Consider the following 17,253-nt stretch of genomic DNA (forward strand, 5'->3'; position numbering starts at 1 on the left):
CTTCAGCTCCACGGGAGAAAGATGGGCCATCTCCTTCCATTCCACTGACAGCAGCAGAAATGGAATAGAGTCGAGTTGGTTCTGATTGCACTGCCCCGCAGATGGGCTCTGAGGAGGATACAGGGTCAGACAAGGCTTTCTTCTGTTGTACCTGCGGTTGCTCTGCGTCTGAGCCACGGGATGGTACCTAACAGCAACATTATGTAAATGAAATTTGAGCCACACGAGTTAAGGGCAGTTCTGGAGTTAAGGGCAGTTCTGGGCTTGAAGGGTGACCGAAGGCCATAGTCTTAGGGATCCTTTCAATTTCTATGAGACCAGTTAATTAGTACTAGTCTTGTGATTGAGGGATTTTTTCCCCCTCTTTGGGTATGGTTTTTAATTTTTTTTTATCTCAATGAAAATATACAGAAACTTTGGATTTCAATTCATTCATTGTTGCACTTTTCTCTCCTCCCAATTCTCCCCTGACCCAGTACACTCCCCTCCTGGAAAAGTAAAACTTTTTCATTGTTTTACAATCCCTCCCTCCAGTCCACTCCACTATGCAGCATTTGCTCTGGACTCCCGTCATGACAAAAATACCTAGTCACATATCCCTTTTAAACAGTTCTTTCCCTCATCTGTTTCAATGCAGTATACATAATTTATTCCATCTTTCTCAGTCTCTCCCCAACCCCGATGTCAGTCCCATTTTACCACAGTGGCACTATGCAGTATTTGTCCTTTTGTGACTGCAATATTTAACTCAGCATAATGTCCTCCACGGTCACTGATTTTGAATATTTTAAGAGTTCCTTGTTTTTCAGTGCTGCATAATATCCCATGGTGCAAATATACCACAGCTTCTTTACCCATTCGTTTGTTGATGGGCACTTAGGTTGTTTCCAACTCCTTGCTATTGTTAACAAAGCCGTGATAAACAGGTTTGCATATATCTGCTTGGGTGGCAGTTACAGTCTCTTTGGGATGTGATTGAGTTTTGTGCCACATCCCCCCCCCTCCCCAATTCTATCCAGGACCTTCTGACCGGATCCCTTGGAGAGCAGTCAGTAGTGGTAGGCAGACACCATCTAATTCTCCTAGTCTCTGGGTCATGCGGTTGTGTACTGTCCAGTCAGAACAGACCCACAGCTGACCCTCCAGGATGTGGCACAGCAGTTGGTGGATTTAACCATAGATCTCTGGGAATGCAGTGCAGTTTCTTACCACCATGCGACCAGAGCTCCCTCTGGGTCATGGAGGCTGGATTTTGAGTTCCATATGCTTTGACGGGTGGTGCATCCTGCATGCATGGCTAAGGCTTGGAGTTTGATCACAGCAGATCATCCATCTTCCAAAAGCTTATTTAGCATTGAAACCCTATATAGTGCACAGTTCTGACACACGAGGCCATCGTATCATGAACCGGAATCAACTTGATGGCAATTGGATAAACATTTTCTATGTTATTTGTGTATCAGCTTATAGTTAATTTACTTTCTGGCTTAATGTTTACTTTTAAGATTTATTGTGGTAGAACTTACTTGCCACTAGAATAAATCATCAGTTATTTCCAACAACTTTTAATGTCAAACATGCAGTACTTATTTAAGCAAGAACTCCCCATTCCTCTCGCCACCCTCATTCTTTTTTTACACTTTTTAAATTAATTTTAATGAACATTTACAGAGATTTCGGATTTCCATTCATTCATTGTTGCCTTTTTCTCCCTGCCCATCCCTCCCCCACCCCATTCACTCCTTTCTTTGAAAAGTAAAATTCATTCGTATATAATTCCCCCCCGCCCCCCCCCGCCCCGTGTGTACGCTCCACTATGCAACCTTAATTCTGGACTCTTATGATAACCATAATATCCTATCATATATCAATTTTAAACTGTTCTCTCACTCATCTGTTTCAATGCAGTATAATTTATCCAGTTTTTCTGTCTTACCCCCAACCCTGATGTCAGTCCTGTTTTACAACAGTGGCACTATGCAGTATTTGTCTTTTTGTGACTGAGATATTTCACTCAGCATAATGTCCTCCAGGGTCATCCATTTTGAATAATATTGCATGAGTTCCTTGTTTATCAATGCAGTGAAGTATTCCATTGTGTGAATATACCACAGCTTCTCTAGCCATTGTTTGTTGATGGGCACTTAGGTTGTTTGCAAATCCTTGCTATTGCGAACAAAGCCACGGAAAACATGGGTGTGTATTCACCCTCATTCTTTTTTTTTATTATTATACCAGAACATTTATTGCATAACTAAACAGTGGAATTCTTAAGATGAACTGGATGCTGCAACAGCTGCCCGTTTGGGTTTCAGTGTTGTTCCTTCACGGAATCCATGCCTGAATCTGCGGTAAATGATCTTTAGGTGCCTCATATGACCAGTACCAGTGGTATTTCGCCTTTTAGCCTTGGCACTCCAGTTATACTTTCTCTTGCGCTTGGCAGGGTAGCCACACTTGCACTTCTGGAGGTGGTAGGCCTTGGAGCCACAGCGGCGGCACAGCATGTGCATCTTATTGCAATGCTTTCCAAATGATGACGTTCCCTTTGTCATCTCGCTTTTGCTGCCACCTCACCCTCATTCTTGGCCTCTGATAGCCATTACTACTTTCATTTCTGCATTCGCCTATGCCTATTTTAGCTATAAGTGATGTCATGCAATAGAAATAATTTTGTATTAACGTTCTATAAGATTTTTCCTCAAGGCTCATCTATGTTATGAGAGAATTTCCTGTCTTGACACACTCCGCTTCATGGCCACCAGAGCTCTTAGGGACCACATTTTGCTGGTCCATTCATCTACTGCTGATGGATGCTTGGGTGGTTTTCTACCTTTTGGGCTACTGTGAATAATGTTCCAGTGGCCACTGGCAAGTCTGCTTTTAACTGTTTTGGGATATACCTATGAGTGGAGTGACTGCCACAAAAGAATTCTATGTTTAACCTTTTGAGGAAGTGCTGAGTTTTTCCACAGTGGTTTTACTATTTTCTACTCCTACCAGCAGTGGGCAGGGGTTCCAATATCTCCACATTCTTACCAGCATACTATTTTTGTTTATATAATAATAGTTACCCTAGTGGGTGTAAAATATTACTCATTGTGGTTTTTATTAGAACTTCCTTAATGACTAATGATGTTGAGGATTTTTTTCATGTGCTCATTGGTCATTTGTGTATCTCTGGAGTAATGTCTCTTCAAGTGCTTTATGTTTAAATTGGGTTGCCTTTTTAGTATTATTTATTACTGTGGTGGTTATGTGCTGTCAAGTCATCTGCAACTCATAGTGATTCCCATGTTCAACAAACAGCTCTAAACGCTGCTCTATCCTGAGCCAACTTTATCATCCCTGACACACCTGCCCCTATTGCTCCAGTCACTGAGTCAATCCATCTCATCTAGTGTCTTCCCCTACTGCGCTGTCCCTCCACCCTCCAAAGCATGATGTCCCTCTCCAAGGTCTCTCCCTGCAAAATGTCCAAAGTAGGTCAGATGGAGCTTCAGAATCCTTGCCTCCAAGGAGCAGCCTGATTTAACCCTCTCCAGGTCGAACCTTTTTGCTCTCCTAGCAGTCCATGGTATATTCAATACTCTTCTCCGGCACCACAGCTCAAAGGCATCAATTCCTTTCTATCATCCCTAATCTCTCCAGCTTTCTGATGCATAGCAAGAAATTCCAAAGACCATGGCCTGGATCGAGTGCACCTTACTCTCCAAACTGACGTCGTTGTTCTTCAATATTCTGGAGATGTCCCTGACAGCAGACTTTCCCAATGCAATCCGTCTTTTTATTTCCTGGCTGCTGATACCAAGAATGTTGATTGTGGAGCCAAGCAAACTAAAACTGTTAACAATCTCGGTCCCATCAACATCCATCATGATGCTGCCAATCAAACCAGTGGTGCGAATCTTTGTTTTCTTGATATATTGAGCTTGGAGAAGAAAAGGTAGGGGAAGGTGGGGTTGCTTTCATAGTTAAAAAATTTATAGATCCATCCTGAAATACAATGTTGTGAGTGACAATATCCATATGCATACAAGTGAATACTCCTAGCATTCAAATATATGCATAACAACTAGAGCCAAAGAAGAGGAACTAGAAGACTTCTACCAACTTTTGTAGTCATTAATTGATTGAATTATATTTTTAAAAGACATTTTGGATATTCAGCCCTTAGGAGACACATGGGTTCTAAATATTCCATCCTATTTTGTAGGTTCTTCTCACTTCCTTGAGCATGTCATTTGATGTACAAACATTTTTAATTTTGCTAAAGTTCAATTTCTCTTTTTATTGCCTTTGGTGTAATATTTTTCATCCTATTACCTTCCTTGGTAATGTCATTTGATGTACATTTTTAATTTTACTAAAGTTCAATTACTCTTTTCCTTTTATTGCCTTTTGTGTAATATTTAAGAGTCCACTGCCCAAACTTTCAAGAATTTTATGGTTTTACCTTGTAGAGTTAGGCTAATCAATCTAATGTTAAAGTTTGTAACTTGTGAAATATGAGCCCAACTCTATTCTTCTGTATTTATAGATATGCAACTGTTCTAACACCGTTTGTTGAAGAACTGACTTCCCCATTGAGTGAATGTGGCATCCTTAGCAAAAATCCATTGGCCACAGATGTATGCATTAATTTCTGGACTCTCAATTCTGCTCCTTTGGCCTATATGTCTATCCTTAAACCCAGTACCATACTGTTTAACTACTGTATTTTTGTAGTAAGTTTGTAAGTCATTAAGTATTGGTTCTTTCCTCCAGGCATTGTAACTGTTTCCTAAAGTTTCATCTCCTTTAGCATCTGTGTTATCTCAGTGTCCTATTTTTTTTTTCTTCTCCTTTTCAGATCTTTTTACACAAGGGAGCTTTGATAGCCTGGTGGGCAAGGAGTTGCACTGTCAACCTAAAGGTTGTTGGCAGCAACCCTATGAACAAAAACCTGAATACTTGTATAATTTTCATCCTTTCTCTAGATTCATAGTGTTTCTGGAGGCAAGCTATTCCAGAAGTGGATGCCACTCTTGCTTCCAAGCTTGTTTTAATCAGAGAGCTCCACCAAACACTGTCCTCCATGGGTGACCATTATTGCATTTGACACAGTGTCACAGTTACCTCTGTACAGCAAGTGGACAGACCAGGGCTATCCAACCTAGAAGAATGTTTGACCAAAAACAATTAAAACCAGGCCTGAGGGCCACAGATTAAAGTCACCCACCTTTGGCTTGGAAGGTATTTCAAATCTACCAGCTGCTCTGTGGGAGAAAGATGGGCAATCTCTGAAAACCCCCAAGTTGGTCAGCTATGAATCAGTTTTTACTTAATGGCACACAACAAGTCAAATCTAATACAAGGAAGCTCTGGTGGCCTACTGAGTAAGGAGTTGTGCTGCCAACCCAAAATGAAGCAGTTCAAATCCACCACCACTCCAAGGGAGAAAGATGGACAATCTCCTCCCATATATTTTACACCCTCTGAAAGTCCACCAGCCTGATACTAGTTAGTTCTGACTTGGTTTGAGGAATTTTTAAAATACAAGTCTAATAAATGTCTTATATTACATTCTCTGTTAAAATAACTAATGTGTTTTCTGTTATCTTTGGTGGGTTTGAATGACAAAAGCACCTGCCAGTGGTTAGAAAACTGGTCTTGAATTGGTATAGGGCAAGAATGGCAAATGTTTCCTCTTCAATGAAACCCCGTGTGATGAGTGAATGTCTGCAATGATAAGTCATTGTGGGGGTGTTGTTGTTGTTAATTTTACACTGGCTTCTTTGCAAAGCTCATACATATGCAATGATATGTTTTTAATTAACTCTGGGATGGAGAAAGAGCTCTATGGTTGATGCAGGGGGTTTGACTCTGCTATTCTGATTGCAGGGTTGTTTTCGCTAAGTAGCTATAAATAGATGAATAATTAAAGACAGTGATGAACCAAACATTTCTGAGGTCATTCATAACTGAATGCACACAGCATTTGAATTAAAGCACTCTAGAACTTAACACTGGAAAGAAACCTGTGATAGACTGAAGGACTGAGTGCAGAGGGTTATCTCCTCTAGAGATGAGTCATCTAGACTGCAAATGTAGAATTGAAGTAAAGAAATGTCTGGCCTTGAAAGTTCTCAATTTTAGACCACTTACTTTTTAAAACTCTGGAGCTGAAATCGTGAAGCTCCCCCTATTTTTGGCAAGCATAAAGCTCCTAGAACAATGACGAAACAGAACACTGCAGCCCATACAGACCTCTCACACTTTGTGACTTTACATGTCCATCTCTATCTGCAAGCAGATTTTCAATTCCATAGGGAACAATGATTACAACTGTTTTGTTAAGGCATGACTAGTTGATTTTTATAGTAATAACCACATAACTGAAAATACCTAAAACTGTACTTCAAAGTATTTTATTGACAAAACTGTTGCAGGAATAAGTTTTCTAATAAAATTTTATTGTGCTAGGCAAAAAAATAAATGTTTGAAGAAGAGTGTGTGTGGATGGAATTTGGGCAGTTAACACTAATCAACTCTTTAACATCTGAGTATATTATGTGCACTTTGCTGAGATCAGATTAAGAAGTGAAAAGCTTAATTAATTGTCCATATTATATGAATTTTATTAAAGTGAAAATCGGCTTTTAAATTTTCCTCTCTTACTGCCATTTAGAAACATCTTTAATGCCTCTATTGCTATCAAGAAACAGTAGCTTGTTATCTTGAAATTCTAGGGTAAAAACAAGGAAATTTTCTGATACTCATATGTAGAATATTTTCTTAAATAAAATAAAATTTATACAGACTAGTCTTTTGTTACACTGTTGTTGTTGTCGTTATGTACTGTTAAGTTGTAAATGACTCATATTTGACCCTCCAGCAGGTTTTCATAACAGTAAATTGCATGGGAGGAGACTGCCCATCTTTCTCCCATGGAGCAGATTCAAACCACCTGCCTTTGGGTTGGCAGCGTGACCGATTACCACTAAGCCACCAGACAATGGGCTCAAGTTTGCCAGAGATGGTGAAAATGGCATAGGACAGAGCAAGGTTCAAAGGTGAGTTGTAGCTGACTCAACAGCACCTAGCAACAACAACAACAACAACAACAACAACAATATTTTGTTTGGCTAACACTACTGATGTTACACTTACAGATTATTTATTCTAATACAAAAAATTAAAAGACTTAGTAAACTACACTGAAAAAATTAGAAAACCTTTTTTCTAATTATTAGAACTCAAGTTGATAACAATTATATTCAAAATAAGACATAATAGTTTGCAGTGACCTTAAGAAGCATTTCTTTAAAATCAGAAAGTGGAATGACCATTTGAGAAGGTATTATGTGTAGATTCAATATCAGTGTGTATGCCCCACTTCCTTAATTGAGTGACAATACAAAACACCTAACTTCTGTGTATTTATTATATCAATGTTTCCGTTTTTAGGAAGATGCTAATGGCACAATGAAGAAATTAACATAGTCTTAATAAATAGGGCATATAATGCAACCGAAAGAGAATTGATACCTTTGAGCTGTGGTGCGAAGAAGAGTTTGAATATACCATGGACTGCCAGGAGAACAAAAAGGTTCATCCTCGACAGGGTGAAGCCAGCCTGCTCCTTGGAGGCAAGGATTCTGAAGCTTCATCTGACATAATTTGGGCATGCTGCAAGGAGGGGCAGGTCCTTGAAGAGGGACATCATTCTTGGAAGGGTGGAGGGATGGAGAAAGAGAGGGACATCATCGATGAGATGGATTAATTCAGTGATTGGGGTAATGAGGGTGGGTGTGTTGGAGACAATAAAGTTGGCACAGGATAGAGCAGGTTTCAGGGCTGTTGAACATAAGAGTCACTATGAGTCACAAGTGACTCAACGGTACATAACAACCACAACAACAACAACAATGCAACCATATGGAGAATGAATGACTCTCCTGGTAAGCGTTTAGAACTACTGTGCATAAGGTCGTTATAAGTCACAAGTGACTTGATGGCACACACAACAATAACGTTTACTGCATAATAAAATTTAAATATCTGAAGTTAGAGTTGTGATAAAAAAATTTAAACAAAAAGTCTGAGTTATTATAAGGAAGCATTCTCCCATAGCAAATCATAGTGCTACTCGTAGGACAGACAAAGCAAAAAGTAACTGTTTCCCAAAGCAAGTATCCAAGGAAGCAGTCAATAATTTATATAAAGAGTGTGTATTATAATATACTGGAATATTTACAGAATTATAAAATAATAAAACATTTATCCTAATTTCAGAAAAATATTACCTTGAGAAAATATACGTGCATTAACTGTATGATTATACTTACCTTATTCTTATGGAAAAGCAATTAATTGAGTGCACGTTTAAGTTCTTTCTATGCATAATCAGTTAAAAAATTAAAATATTACAAACCCTCAATATAAAAAGAATTCTTCTCTTAAAAACTTGGAATTTTACATGAGGTAGTCATCCTACTTCAAGAAAATGAAAAATAACTTACGTAGGATTCATTTAAAAGAAAATATTTTAAAAATTTAAGACTCTAGTTAATGTCCTCATCTTTAAAAACAAACATTATAAACTTTTAAGAATTTACTTTTAAATATTTAAGTTTTAGTAAAAAATATCTGAAATTAAACATATGTTACTTTTAACTTGAGTGAACACACCTAAGAAGCAGAAACTGATAGGAAAATTTGAAATGTAGCATAACTGAAGATCTCTTAACTAGATCATATATATTCATCCAGAAAGAATACAAATTAAAGTTATATTCAACCTTCCTCAAAATATCTACTAGAAATCTATTTTTAGATTCAATGCACTGTGACGTTAGATGATTTCTACATTCAGCAGCTCCTAAAAGGCTTTAAAGATAAGGAATTTTAAAATCACGTTTTTCTTTACTCTCCCATCAACCAAATGTCAAACTTTTTGAGCAAGGCATTTTTTCCTTCTATAACTTGCATTTTAAAACAAACTAAAAAAAAATAGCAAAATAATTTGAACTCTTAAATATGGACTAAAAAGAAAAAGCATATACCACCAAAATGAAGTAAGAAACTATTTTCTTTTTTAACCAAAATACCAACTGTGTTAAACTTTGTATAAATAACACAAACATTTTAGGTTTGATGTCTAAAATGGAGTAGCATTAAAATACATAGTAACAAAAAACAACCCGTTATACTTAATTTAAAATACAAATGTTGGCATTTCCCCCAAGATATACATCATGACTTTTTAAACTGGTATTCTTGTGAAAGAATAAATTAGTAATTATACCTTTTCACCAGTTTACTCTCAAAAAGGATCTCATACAAAAAGAAAGTTTTTCAAAGACTGCAACAGAGACTTTTGAAACTTCCGTAGTCTTTAGAAAAAAATTCTGCTTAATTATTGAAATTCTTTATCAACTATGCATCTTAATGAGATTATACATTTTAAAAAGCAATCTATTTTATGACTTATGCTTAAATTTAACAAATGACCATCTCAGTCCTTGAGATTGAAAAATCTTAATGATGACAAATAGACCAAAGGATCACAATGTTCCTGGCTTCCTTGGTTTAAAAATTTTCAAAGGAAACTATTCATGTTGTCTTTTAAAAAATTAGGAGATAGTCACTTCTTAAAAACACATTCACCACAAAGACATGGCAAACAAATAAGAAAATAGATTGTGTTGTATCTTTGTAAGCCTATTCCATTTCAAAATGTATTCTTTCAAGTCATGGAAATTTCCTACATAAACACACTACAAATTTGTTCCCTTTGCTTTGAAAAATATTTACACTACATGGAACAGGTTGAAAGCATACCCTTGCATCTACTGCTGGCCAGTGGTGCAGATGAAGGACACACAAGTGCTTACCCAGTTATCTCAATATCTTAACTCATCTGAAGCTGCTATAGATAAACTGAACAATGTAGAAAATAGTCTTTTTTTTTTCTTCTGCACATAGTCCTCCACTACCACAAATTATGCTGTAGAGTTTCCCACATTTGGGGAAATCACAGAGGTCAGCACATCCGGAGTGCAATGGATAAGCCTCACCCTGGGAAACCACCTTTGTGATGGAGGCATTTCCTCTACCAGGTAAGTGAAGAAAATATTCTTGATGGACATCAGCCCTTGTAGACGACATTCTGCAAGACGCCCAAGTGTTACACACACTGACACTACGATGGAAACTGCACATGGGCAGGCATCCTGTGCGTCTCTGACGCGGCCACGTCTACAATTCTTTCTTTTGCCAAAGAAAGGCGATGCTAAGTTACTCATTAGGTTCATGAAACTTTGTACAAAATTCCCCTTAAGTGTCCATGTCCTTTACTGGTGTCCCTGTGGATAAAACACATTCAACTTCGTAAGTTTTAGGGAGCTATTTTCACATCTTTGCTGGCTAGCGTCATGATCTATGAAGTCACAGTCCACAGCAATGTGAAATGAAAACTTTGTTCTGTGGGTCTACTTTGGTCTAAAGTAGAATAAAGTTCACTTTGTTCATCCAGCCATGTTGTCCCTTATTCGATCCACTCGAAGAGCCAGGTCTCTGAAGGAAGGGCGCTGATTCACATTGTTGTTCCAGCATTCTGTCATGATCATGTAAATCTACAATGAGGAGAGTAAGTCAAAGTTACAATGGACACGAAGGGCCATTCTAATTGGTGGAAGGCAGTAACTGAGGACACCCCCTCAATTTTCTATACAAAGCATGCACAATGGCTACACCCTGAATCTTATAAAGTAACGTGAAATCTCTGGGCAAAAAAGAAAAAGAAAATGCATTATTATTATCGTGGATATAAATATTTGTGTTAACCTCATCTGGGCATCCCTCTGGCCTTGGTAATCTTCCATTATTCTTCAAGAGTTCAATTAAGTGGAACACGATCATCTGTCCTTGCTTGTCATTGCCAATCATACGCATAAATTCCTGAAACACAAACACACTTTAAGCGGCTTTCCTTGAACATTTAATTTAACTTGTAATTGTTTCTAATGCCTTCCAATAAATGGGAAATATTTTGTGTAAGTTCTTGCTCAGGTTTTGGAACATTTCAAAATAGACAATGTAGGATCTATATAATTCCAGCTTCATAAAGAATAGACTACCAATTCTCTAAAAACAAAAAAAAAAAAACCCCACAACATAAATGTATTTAATTTGGCTCTTGTTGTTTCAACATATATTACTTTTAGTTAAAATAAAAGTTGAATATAATAAAGAGAATATTCACTGTGAACAGGCACAAATGCAATAAAGAGAAACTTTCATATGTCAAAAGAGCCCAAATCCTAACATCCAGGGCAATATTTACAACAAAAAAATTAAGTCTATTTTAAACATAGAGCTCATATAGATTGTGACACCAAATTGGAAGAAGATCTACAAAAGACACAGCCTTGTTCGAAGACAAGGAAGAGGACGCGAAGCACTTACTGCAGAAGATCAAAGACTATGCTTCACAGAAACTTCTGTATGGGACACATGCCCTCAGTCCGTGAGAAGAAGCTTCACTGTCCTTGCCTCTAAGGCACATTCTGGCTACAATTTGTCCACCACATGTCTATTTATTCTTTTGGCTGTGTGTGGGATATGCAGTACTATCTTCCAACACCACAATTCAAAGGTATCAATTCTTCTTCAGTCTTTCTAATATTCATTGTTCAACTTTCACATGCATGTAAGTAATGAAAATGCCATGGCTTGGATCAGAGGAATCAGATGCTCTAAAATGAGGTCTAGGCCAGTATGAAATCAAAACAAATCCGAACTGGAATCAAGTCGACTCCAACTCAAGGTGGCCCTCCGTTAGATTTTTGATGGTGCAGGTACCGTGGAAAGCAGAGACGACAGAAAAAGGATCGTGCAAGGTACAGACTCAAAGCACCGTGAGGGCATTTAACAACAAAATAACAACTCTTTAAGGGAGGAGACTGCGCACTTCTCTCCCACAGAAAGGCTGGTTGAACCTTTAGGTTCACAGCACATGTAACAGTATACCACCAGGGGGCATCGCAGGTACTGGGCTGCCAACTGAGAGCGGTTCAAACTTACCAAAGGCTTGGAGGGAGAAAGACAGGCAGTCTCCTCCCATTAAGACTCACCACCTTGAATTTTGTTACGGTGGGTCAGAATTGACTACAGGACAGTAAATTTAGGCTTATCATTAGTCTTTGCTCAAAAAGCTTTTCTCATGTCAAAAGGGAAAGCAAATAAAAACACTGACCGCAGGTGGACTTTTACTCTTCTCGATGTATGTGAAAAGCTCATACAGAACCACTCCAAAGCTCCAAACATCTGAGGCCACAGAAAACTTGCTCTCTGTCAGTGATTCTGGAGCATACCTGTAACATACGCAAGGCATTTTAAAGAGAGGTGCTTGATGTGCCAGCTCTTGTTTTTTACCTGCAATTAATCAGATTAAGAAAACAACGTGTGCAGGAAAGAGTTAACATGGCAAACTTGCCATCAGAAAAGTCTGTTTGCGACAGCGACCTTGGCTGGTGTCTGGAAATGTAGATTTCAGGAGGGTTTTCTGAATTATAGGATTAGAAAACAACGAACAACCAGGGACCAATCATCCAGGGAAATTCATTGCCCCTCCTGTTTCATATCTTACTCCCCAGCCCCTAACTCACTGCATTCACGGCAAGTCAATCTCAGACATGGCCGCATTTCAATAACAGTAACTTTATGGTGCACTTCTGAAAGATAAAGCCTCTTCTTAGAAACACATTCAAGGGAGCTCTGGTGGCCTAGTGGCAAGAAACTGCACTGCAATCCCAGAGGCGCATAGTTTGAATCCACCACATGCTCTGCTGGAGAAGGAGGGACAATCTCCTCCTGTACCAGTCAGATCCGATTTGACGGTACACACACAAAAATAATCAAAATTTAAAAAAAATTTAAAAAACACATTCACAATTCCATAGTTATTCACTGTGGAAACAGGTCACTTGTTTTATGAATCATTGTTCATTTCACACTAAAAATCTGCAAGAGCTGCAATATGTTGTAAAATTTACAGATAAATTACAGGTACAATAACTCTGGCCCATAATCATCTCACTGCCATCAAGTCAGAGCCTACTTATAGCTGGCCCTCCACTGGGTTTCTGAAGCTGTAAACTGCATGGGAGGAGACTGTGCCTCATCTGAAGGAGCTGCTGGTGGATTTGAACTGCCAGAGGGGCATGGCCTTTGGATTAGCAGCACAACCCCCTGTGGACTGGACCACCAGAGCAGTGTCAAGTTAAGTGACTTAAAGATTGTTGATAGAGACATCTGGAAGATCTTTGTAAACCTGAAGGTATTTTTAAATACTAATATTCTTATTTTCAAATCAAACATCCAAAATAGGTATAAAATACATTTAAATAAAATCCGTTCCTTAATATTAACATCTAATTCAAACAACATAATGTTAGTAGTACTACTTCAATACATGAACAAACTAGAAGTATCATTTATTTGGAATGTAGTAAAAATCCAAACATTTACATATAATTTCACCAAGTCATACCCACGAAACAAAATATACCGTAAAAGAAATAAAGCTCAAAGGAATGATTAAAAAGTAGATTTATATAGGCCTTACAATGAATTTACAGTTCTGATTGAAGACTAAAACTAACTTTAGTTTCAAACTGTTGTAACATATAAAATATTTTGCTAATGTCAAACTAAAGTGTCATCATGATTAAGAAAACTTCAAAGCAGAAACTCAGAGGCGACTCTCTGGGCCCGAACCCCAGTGCTCTCACTGACCGTGCCCTTAGGCAAGCCATTTAACTTCTCTGTGCCTCAACCCCCTCCTGCTCAAATGGAGATAATGAACAGAATACTGTTTATTCAATTACTTCCTAGGGTCATTATGAGGACTACTATAATGCATTTATAATAAGTTATCATAAGCATATGATAATACCATATTGTAACCATATAGTGATTACAGTATTATATTGACCAATACAGTAGAAGCAAAGCTTAACATTGTTCTCCATAATTTCCCTTGTTTGAACCAAAATAATACTCACCAGAATATGGGACTTTCTCCAGGTTCTTTCACTTTGTAATATTCTTTATCTTGTGGCAAAACTTTGGTCAGCCCAAAATCCCCAATTTTCACTCTGTTCTCATTTTCCACCAATATATTTCTTGTTGCCAGATCCCTGTGTATATACCTTTTTGTACCAAGATATTCCATACCCTGCGGATAAAGTTTTTCTTTTAGCTAGTTTATAAACAGATAGGATTTCTGGGATCTTACCCTTCTAAAAGTCAGAAGGCAAACCTAATAACATCACCACTTATGATTCACAGCAATCTTGTAGGACAGAGTAGAAGTGCACCATAGGGTCTCCAAGGCTGTAAGCTTTGATTGATAATCAAGTCTGCAAAAGTAGATTGTCGCACCTTTCTCCCACAGAGAGGCTGGTGGTTCAAACAACTGACCTTTGAGTTAGGAGCCAGGGACTCAACCACTGTGCCACCAGGGCTCCCTCTTACCACCATCCCCCCAAAGAAACTGCTGACACCAATTCGACCATCACGCAGAATGACCTAGCTGTACATTTTTTTTTTAACATAAAGGTTTTTAATTTATCCATTTGCTATGGATTTCATATTGTTTTTCAAAGTTGAGGACTAATTTAATCTGCTGATGTTTCCTTTTTAAAAAAATTAATTGTAATGAAAGTTTACAGAGACTTAGGATTCCCAGTCATTCATTGTTGCACTTTTCTCCCTGCCTACCCCCTCCCCCGATTCACTCTTCTCCTCTTTCATGTTATGCAATACCCCCCCTCCCCAAGTCCACTCCACTACGCAGCCTTCACTCTGAGCTAAGGCTGTACATTTTCACAGGAGCAGACTGTCCATCATTCTCCTACAGGACAGCTTTTGTCGTTGTTGTTAAATACTGTGGAGAAGGAACGGAGCTCTCCAGTGGAGTTTTCAAAGGCAGGACATCAACACGGAAAGAGACTGCCCATCTTTATCCCATGAAGCAGCCGATGGATTTGAACCAAGTACCTCTGGGTTAGCAGTGCAACTCTTTACCAGTGGGCCACTAAAACGCCCTTACTCAGAGCACTGATCGTCCAGCTAGCTCAAAGCACTCTGCCACCAGAGCTCCTTCTTCCGCCTATACACACCCCTTTTTTGTTTAAGAAAAACTGCAGAGGATTTCTTAACAATTATTTCAGTATGTTCACTCCGTCTACAACAAACCAGATGTCAGGTACCTTGCATATCTGAGACGTGTACTGCAGAAGTTTTTTATGATCGATCCGATCCTTATGTTTTTGAAGATAGTCTCGCAAACTTCCATATGGTAAATATTCCATAATTAATCTTAGGTTCCTCCGGCCTTTTAACAGATGAATAGAAACATGCTTTATTTTGCCATGTCTTACTGATGAGACATTAGAAAACAATCATATTTAAATAAAGATATATGAAATTTGAGTCTAAGTTGACAAAACTTGGCAGTAATTAAGAACACAGGCTTTTTTTTATAAATGTTTGAAATGAAGCTGTAAAATTAGATTTATTTTGAATTTTCGGTAGACTATAGAAAACCCACTTCTGTGACACAGATTCTGACTCACTGCAATCCTCGAGGACAGAACTGAACTGCCTGAAAAATGTCCCAGGCTGTCATCTTTACAGACACAGACTGCCACCTCTGTCTCCCTCGGAGCAGCTGGTGAATTCAAACTGTCTACTTTCTTGTCAGTAGCTGAGTGCTTTGACCACTGTGCCACCAGGGCTCACCGTAGAGTCTTTAGCTATCCAAAGTATACCAATGACAAAAAAATTATCCATTCCCTTCATTTTATAGTGCCTCAAAAGCTCTGTTTGAAGACTAATATTTTTAGAAAAATATATGGAAAACTTTCTTTCTTTAAAAATTATATTCTCTTGGTTTTACACTAATTGGTACACTCACACCATTATCAGTAAGGAAGACTTATCATGTAGCCAATGACTCCACAGAGTCACAGCCCACCACTGCCCAGCAAGCCGCCATTCACGGAGTGTACCTGGCTCTCCATTAGTCCACATAACTAGAGGTTACACTTCTACTTCCCAGGACGCCAAAGGTCTTACATTCAAACAAAGATCCAGTAGACAACGTACCAGCACTGTAGCACACGCCCTTGTACTTGACAATGTTGTCGTGCTGCAGGGATTTCAGGATCTCGATCTCCCTCTCAAAGTCTCGCAGGTGCTCCTCAGTGCTGTGCTGCAGCTTCTTGACCGCCACCACCTCCCCGGTGTTGTCCTGCAGAGGGTCATAGCGGCACATCTCCACACTCCCAAAATTACCCTAGGCAGTGTTTCCAAAAAGAGCACTCATGAGAGGAATGCATTCTTCGCATTTAAGACTTAACTGTTATTACATGTTGTCAAGTGGAAACTACTCATAGCTGACTCTGCAGTGGGTTTTGAGGCTGTAAACTGCAGGAGGCGACTGCCCGTCTTTCTCCGGCAGAACAGCTGGTGGATTTGAACCAGGAGCCCTTGGGTTAGCACCTTAACTCCTTAACACTAGGCCACCAGTGCTTACTTAAAATAATGTAAGTACTTGCTCCAGAAGATGACAACCTTCAGTATGGATTAAATCTCAACATTAAGAAGACAAAAATCCTCACAACTGGACCAGTAGGCAATACCATGATAGATGGAGAAAAGAATGATGTTGTCAACTATTTCATCTTACTTGGATCCACAATCAACACCTTTGAAACCAGCAGTCAGTACATCAGGAGACATACTGCATTGGAAAAGTATGTTGTCAAGGACCTCTCCCAATTCCTGAAGACCAGTATATTCCTATCCCAGCAACAATAGCAAAGTTCAACAGAGCAGCAAACAACAAATGCTGGTGAGGTTGTGAAGAGACTGGAACCCTTATTAATTGCTAGTGAGATTGTAAAATGGTGTGACGACTATGGGGGGGGGGTGCTTTCTATTCACAACAGCAAAGAGAGGGAAGAAATCCAAGTGCTCATCAACAATGGATTGAAAAATTATGTTATATTCATACAATGGAATGCTGTGCAGCACTGAAAAACAAGGAACTCATAAAACATTACCCAACACGGTCACCCTGGAGGACATTATGCTGAATGAAATATCTCAGTCACAAACGGACAAATACTGCATAACACCACTGTTATAAAACAAGACAGACATATAGGGTTAAGGGGGTAACTAGGAAGAGAGGCTATA

At 38.7% G+C, this 17,253-nt stretch overlaps 1 protein-coding gene and 1 pseudogene across 1 annotated transcript in view; both read right to left on the minus strand.

Annotated features, from left to right (window-relative positions):
* Positions 1-2,270: 2,270 nt before the first annotated feature.
* LOC102858281 lies at positions 2,271-2,555 on the minus strand (annotated as a pseudogene).
* A 7,802-nt stretch (positions 2,556-10,357) lies between these two features.
* JAK2 (Janus kinase 2) overlaps positions 10,358-17,253 on the minus strand; it is a 58,942-nt gene continuing 52,046 nt past the window's right edge. The window contains exons 18-23 of the mRNA XM_006881313.1: positions 16,159-16,348; positions 15,261-15,385; positions 14,052-14,224; positions 12,242-12,359; positions 10,831-10,944; positions 10,358-10,619 (exon numbers count right to left, since the gene is read on the minus strand). Of these exons, the coding sequence (XP_006881375.1) occupies positions 10,512-10,619; positions 10,831-10,944; positions 12,242-12,359; positions 14,052-14,224; positions 15,261-15,385; positions 16,159-16,348 (828 nt within the window). The 3' untranslated portion in view covers positions 10,358-10,511. The remainder of the gene's footprint in view (positions 10,620-10,830; positions 10,945-12,241; positions 12,360-14,051; positions 14,225-15,260; positions 15,386-16,158; positions 16,349-17,253) is intronic.

The sequence above is a fragment of the Elephantulus edwardii genome, unplaced genomic scaffold (assembly GCF_000299155.1).
Source record: "Elephantulus edwardii isolate Elephantulus edwardi_28Jun2011 unplaced genomic scaffold, EleEdw1.0 scaffold00014, whole genome shotgun sequence".
NCBI lineage: Eukaryota > Metazoa > Chordata > Mammalia > Macroscelidea > Macroscelididae > Elephantulus > Elephantulus edwardii.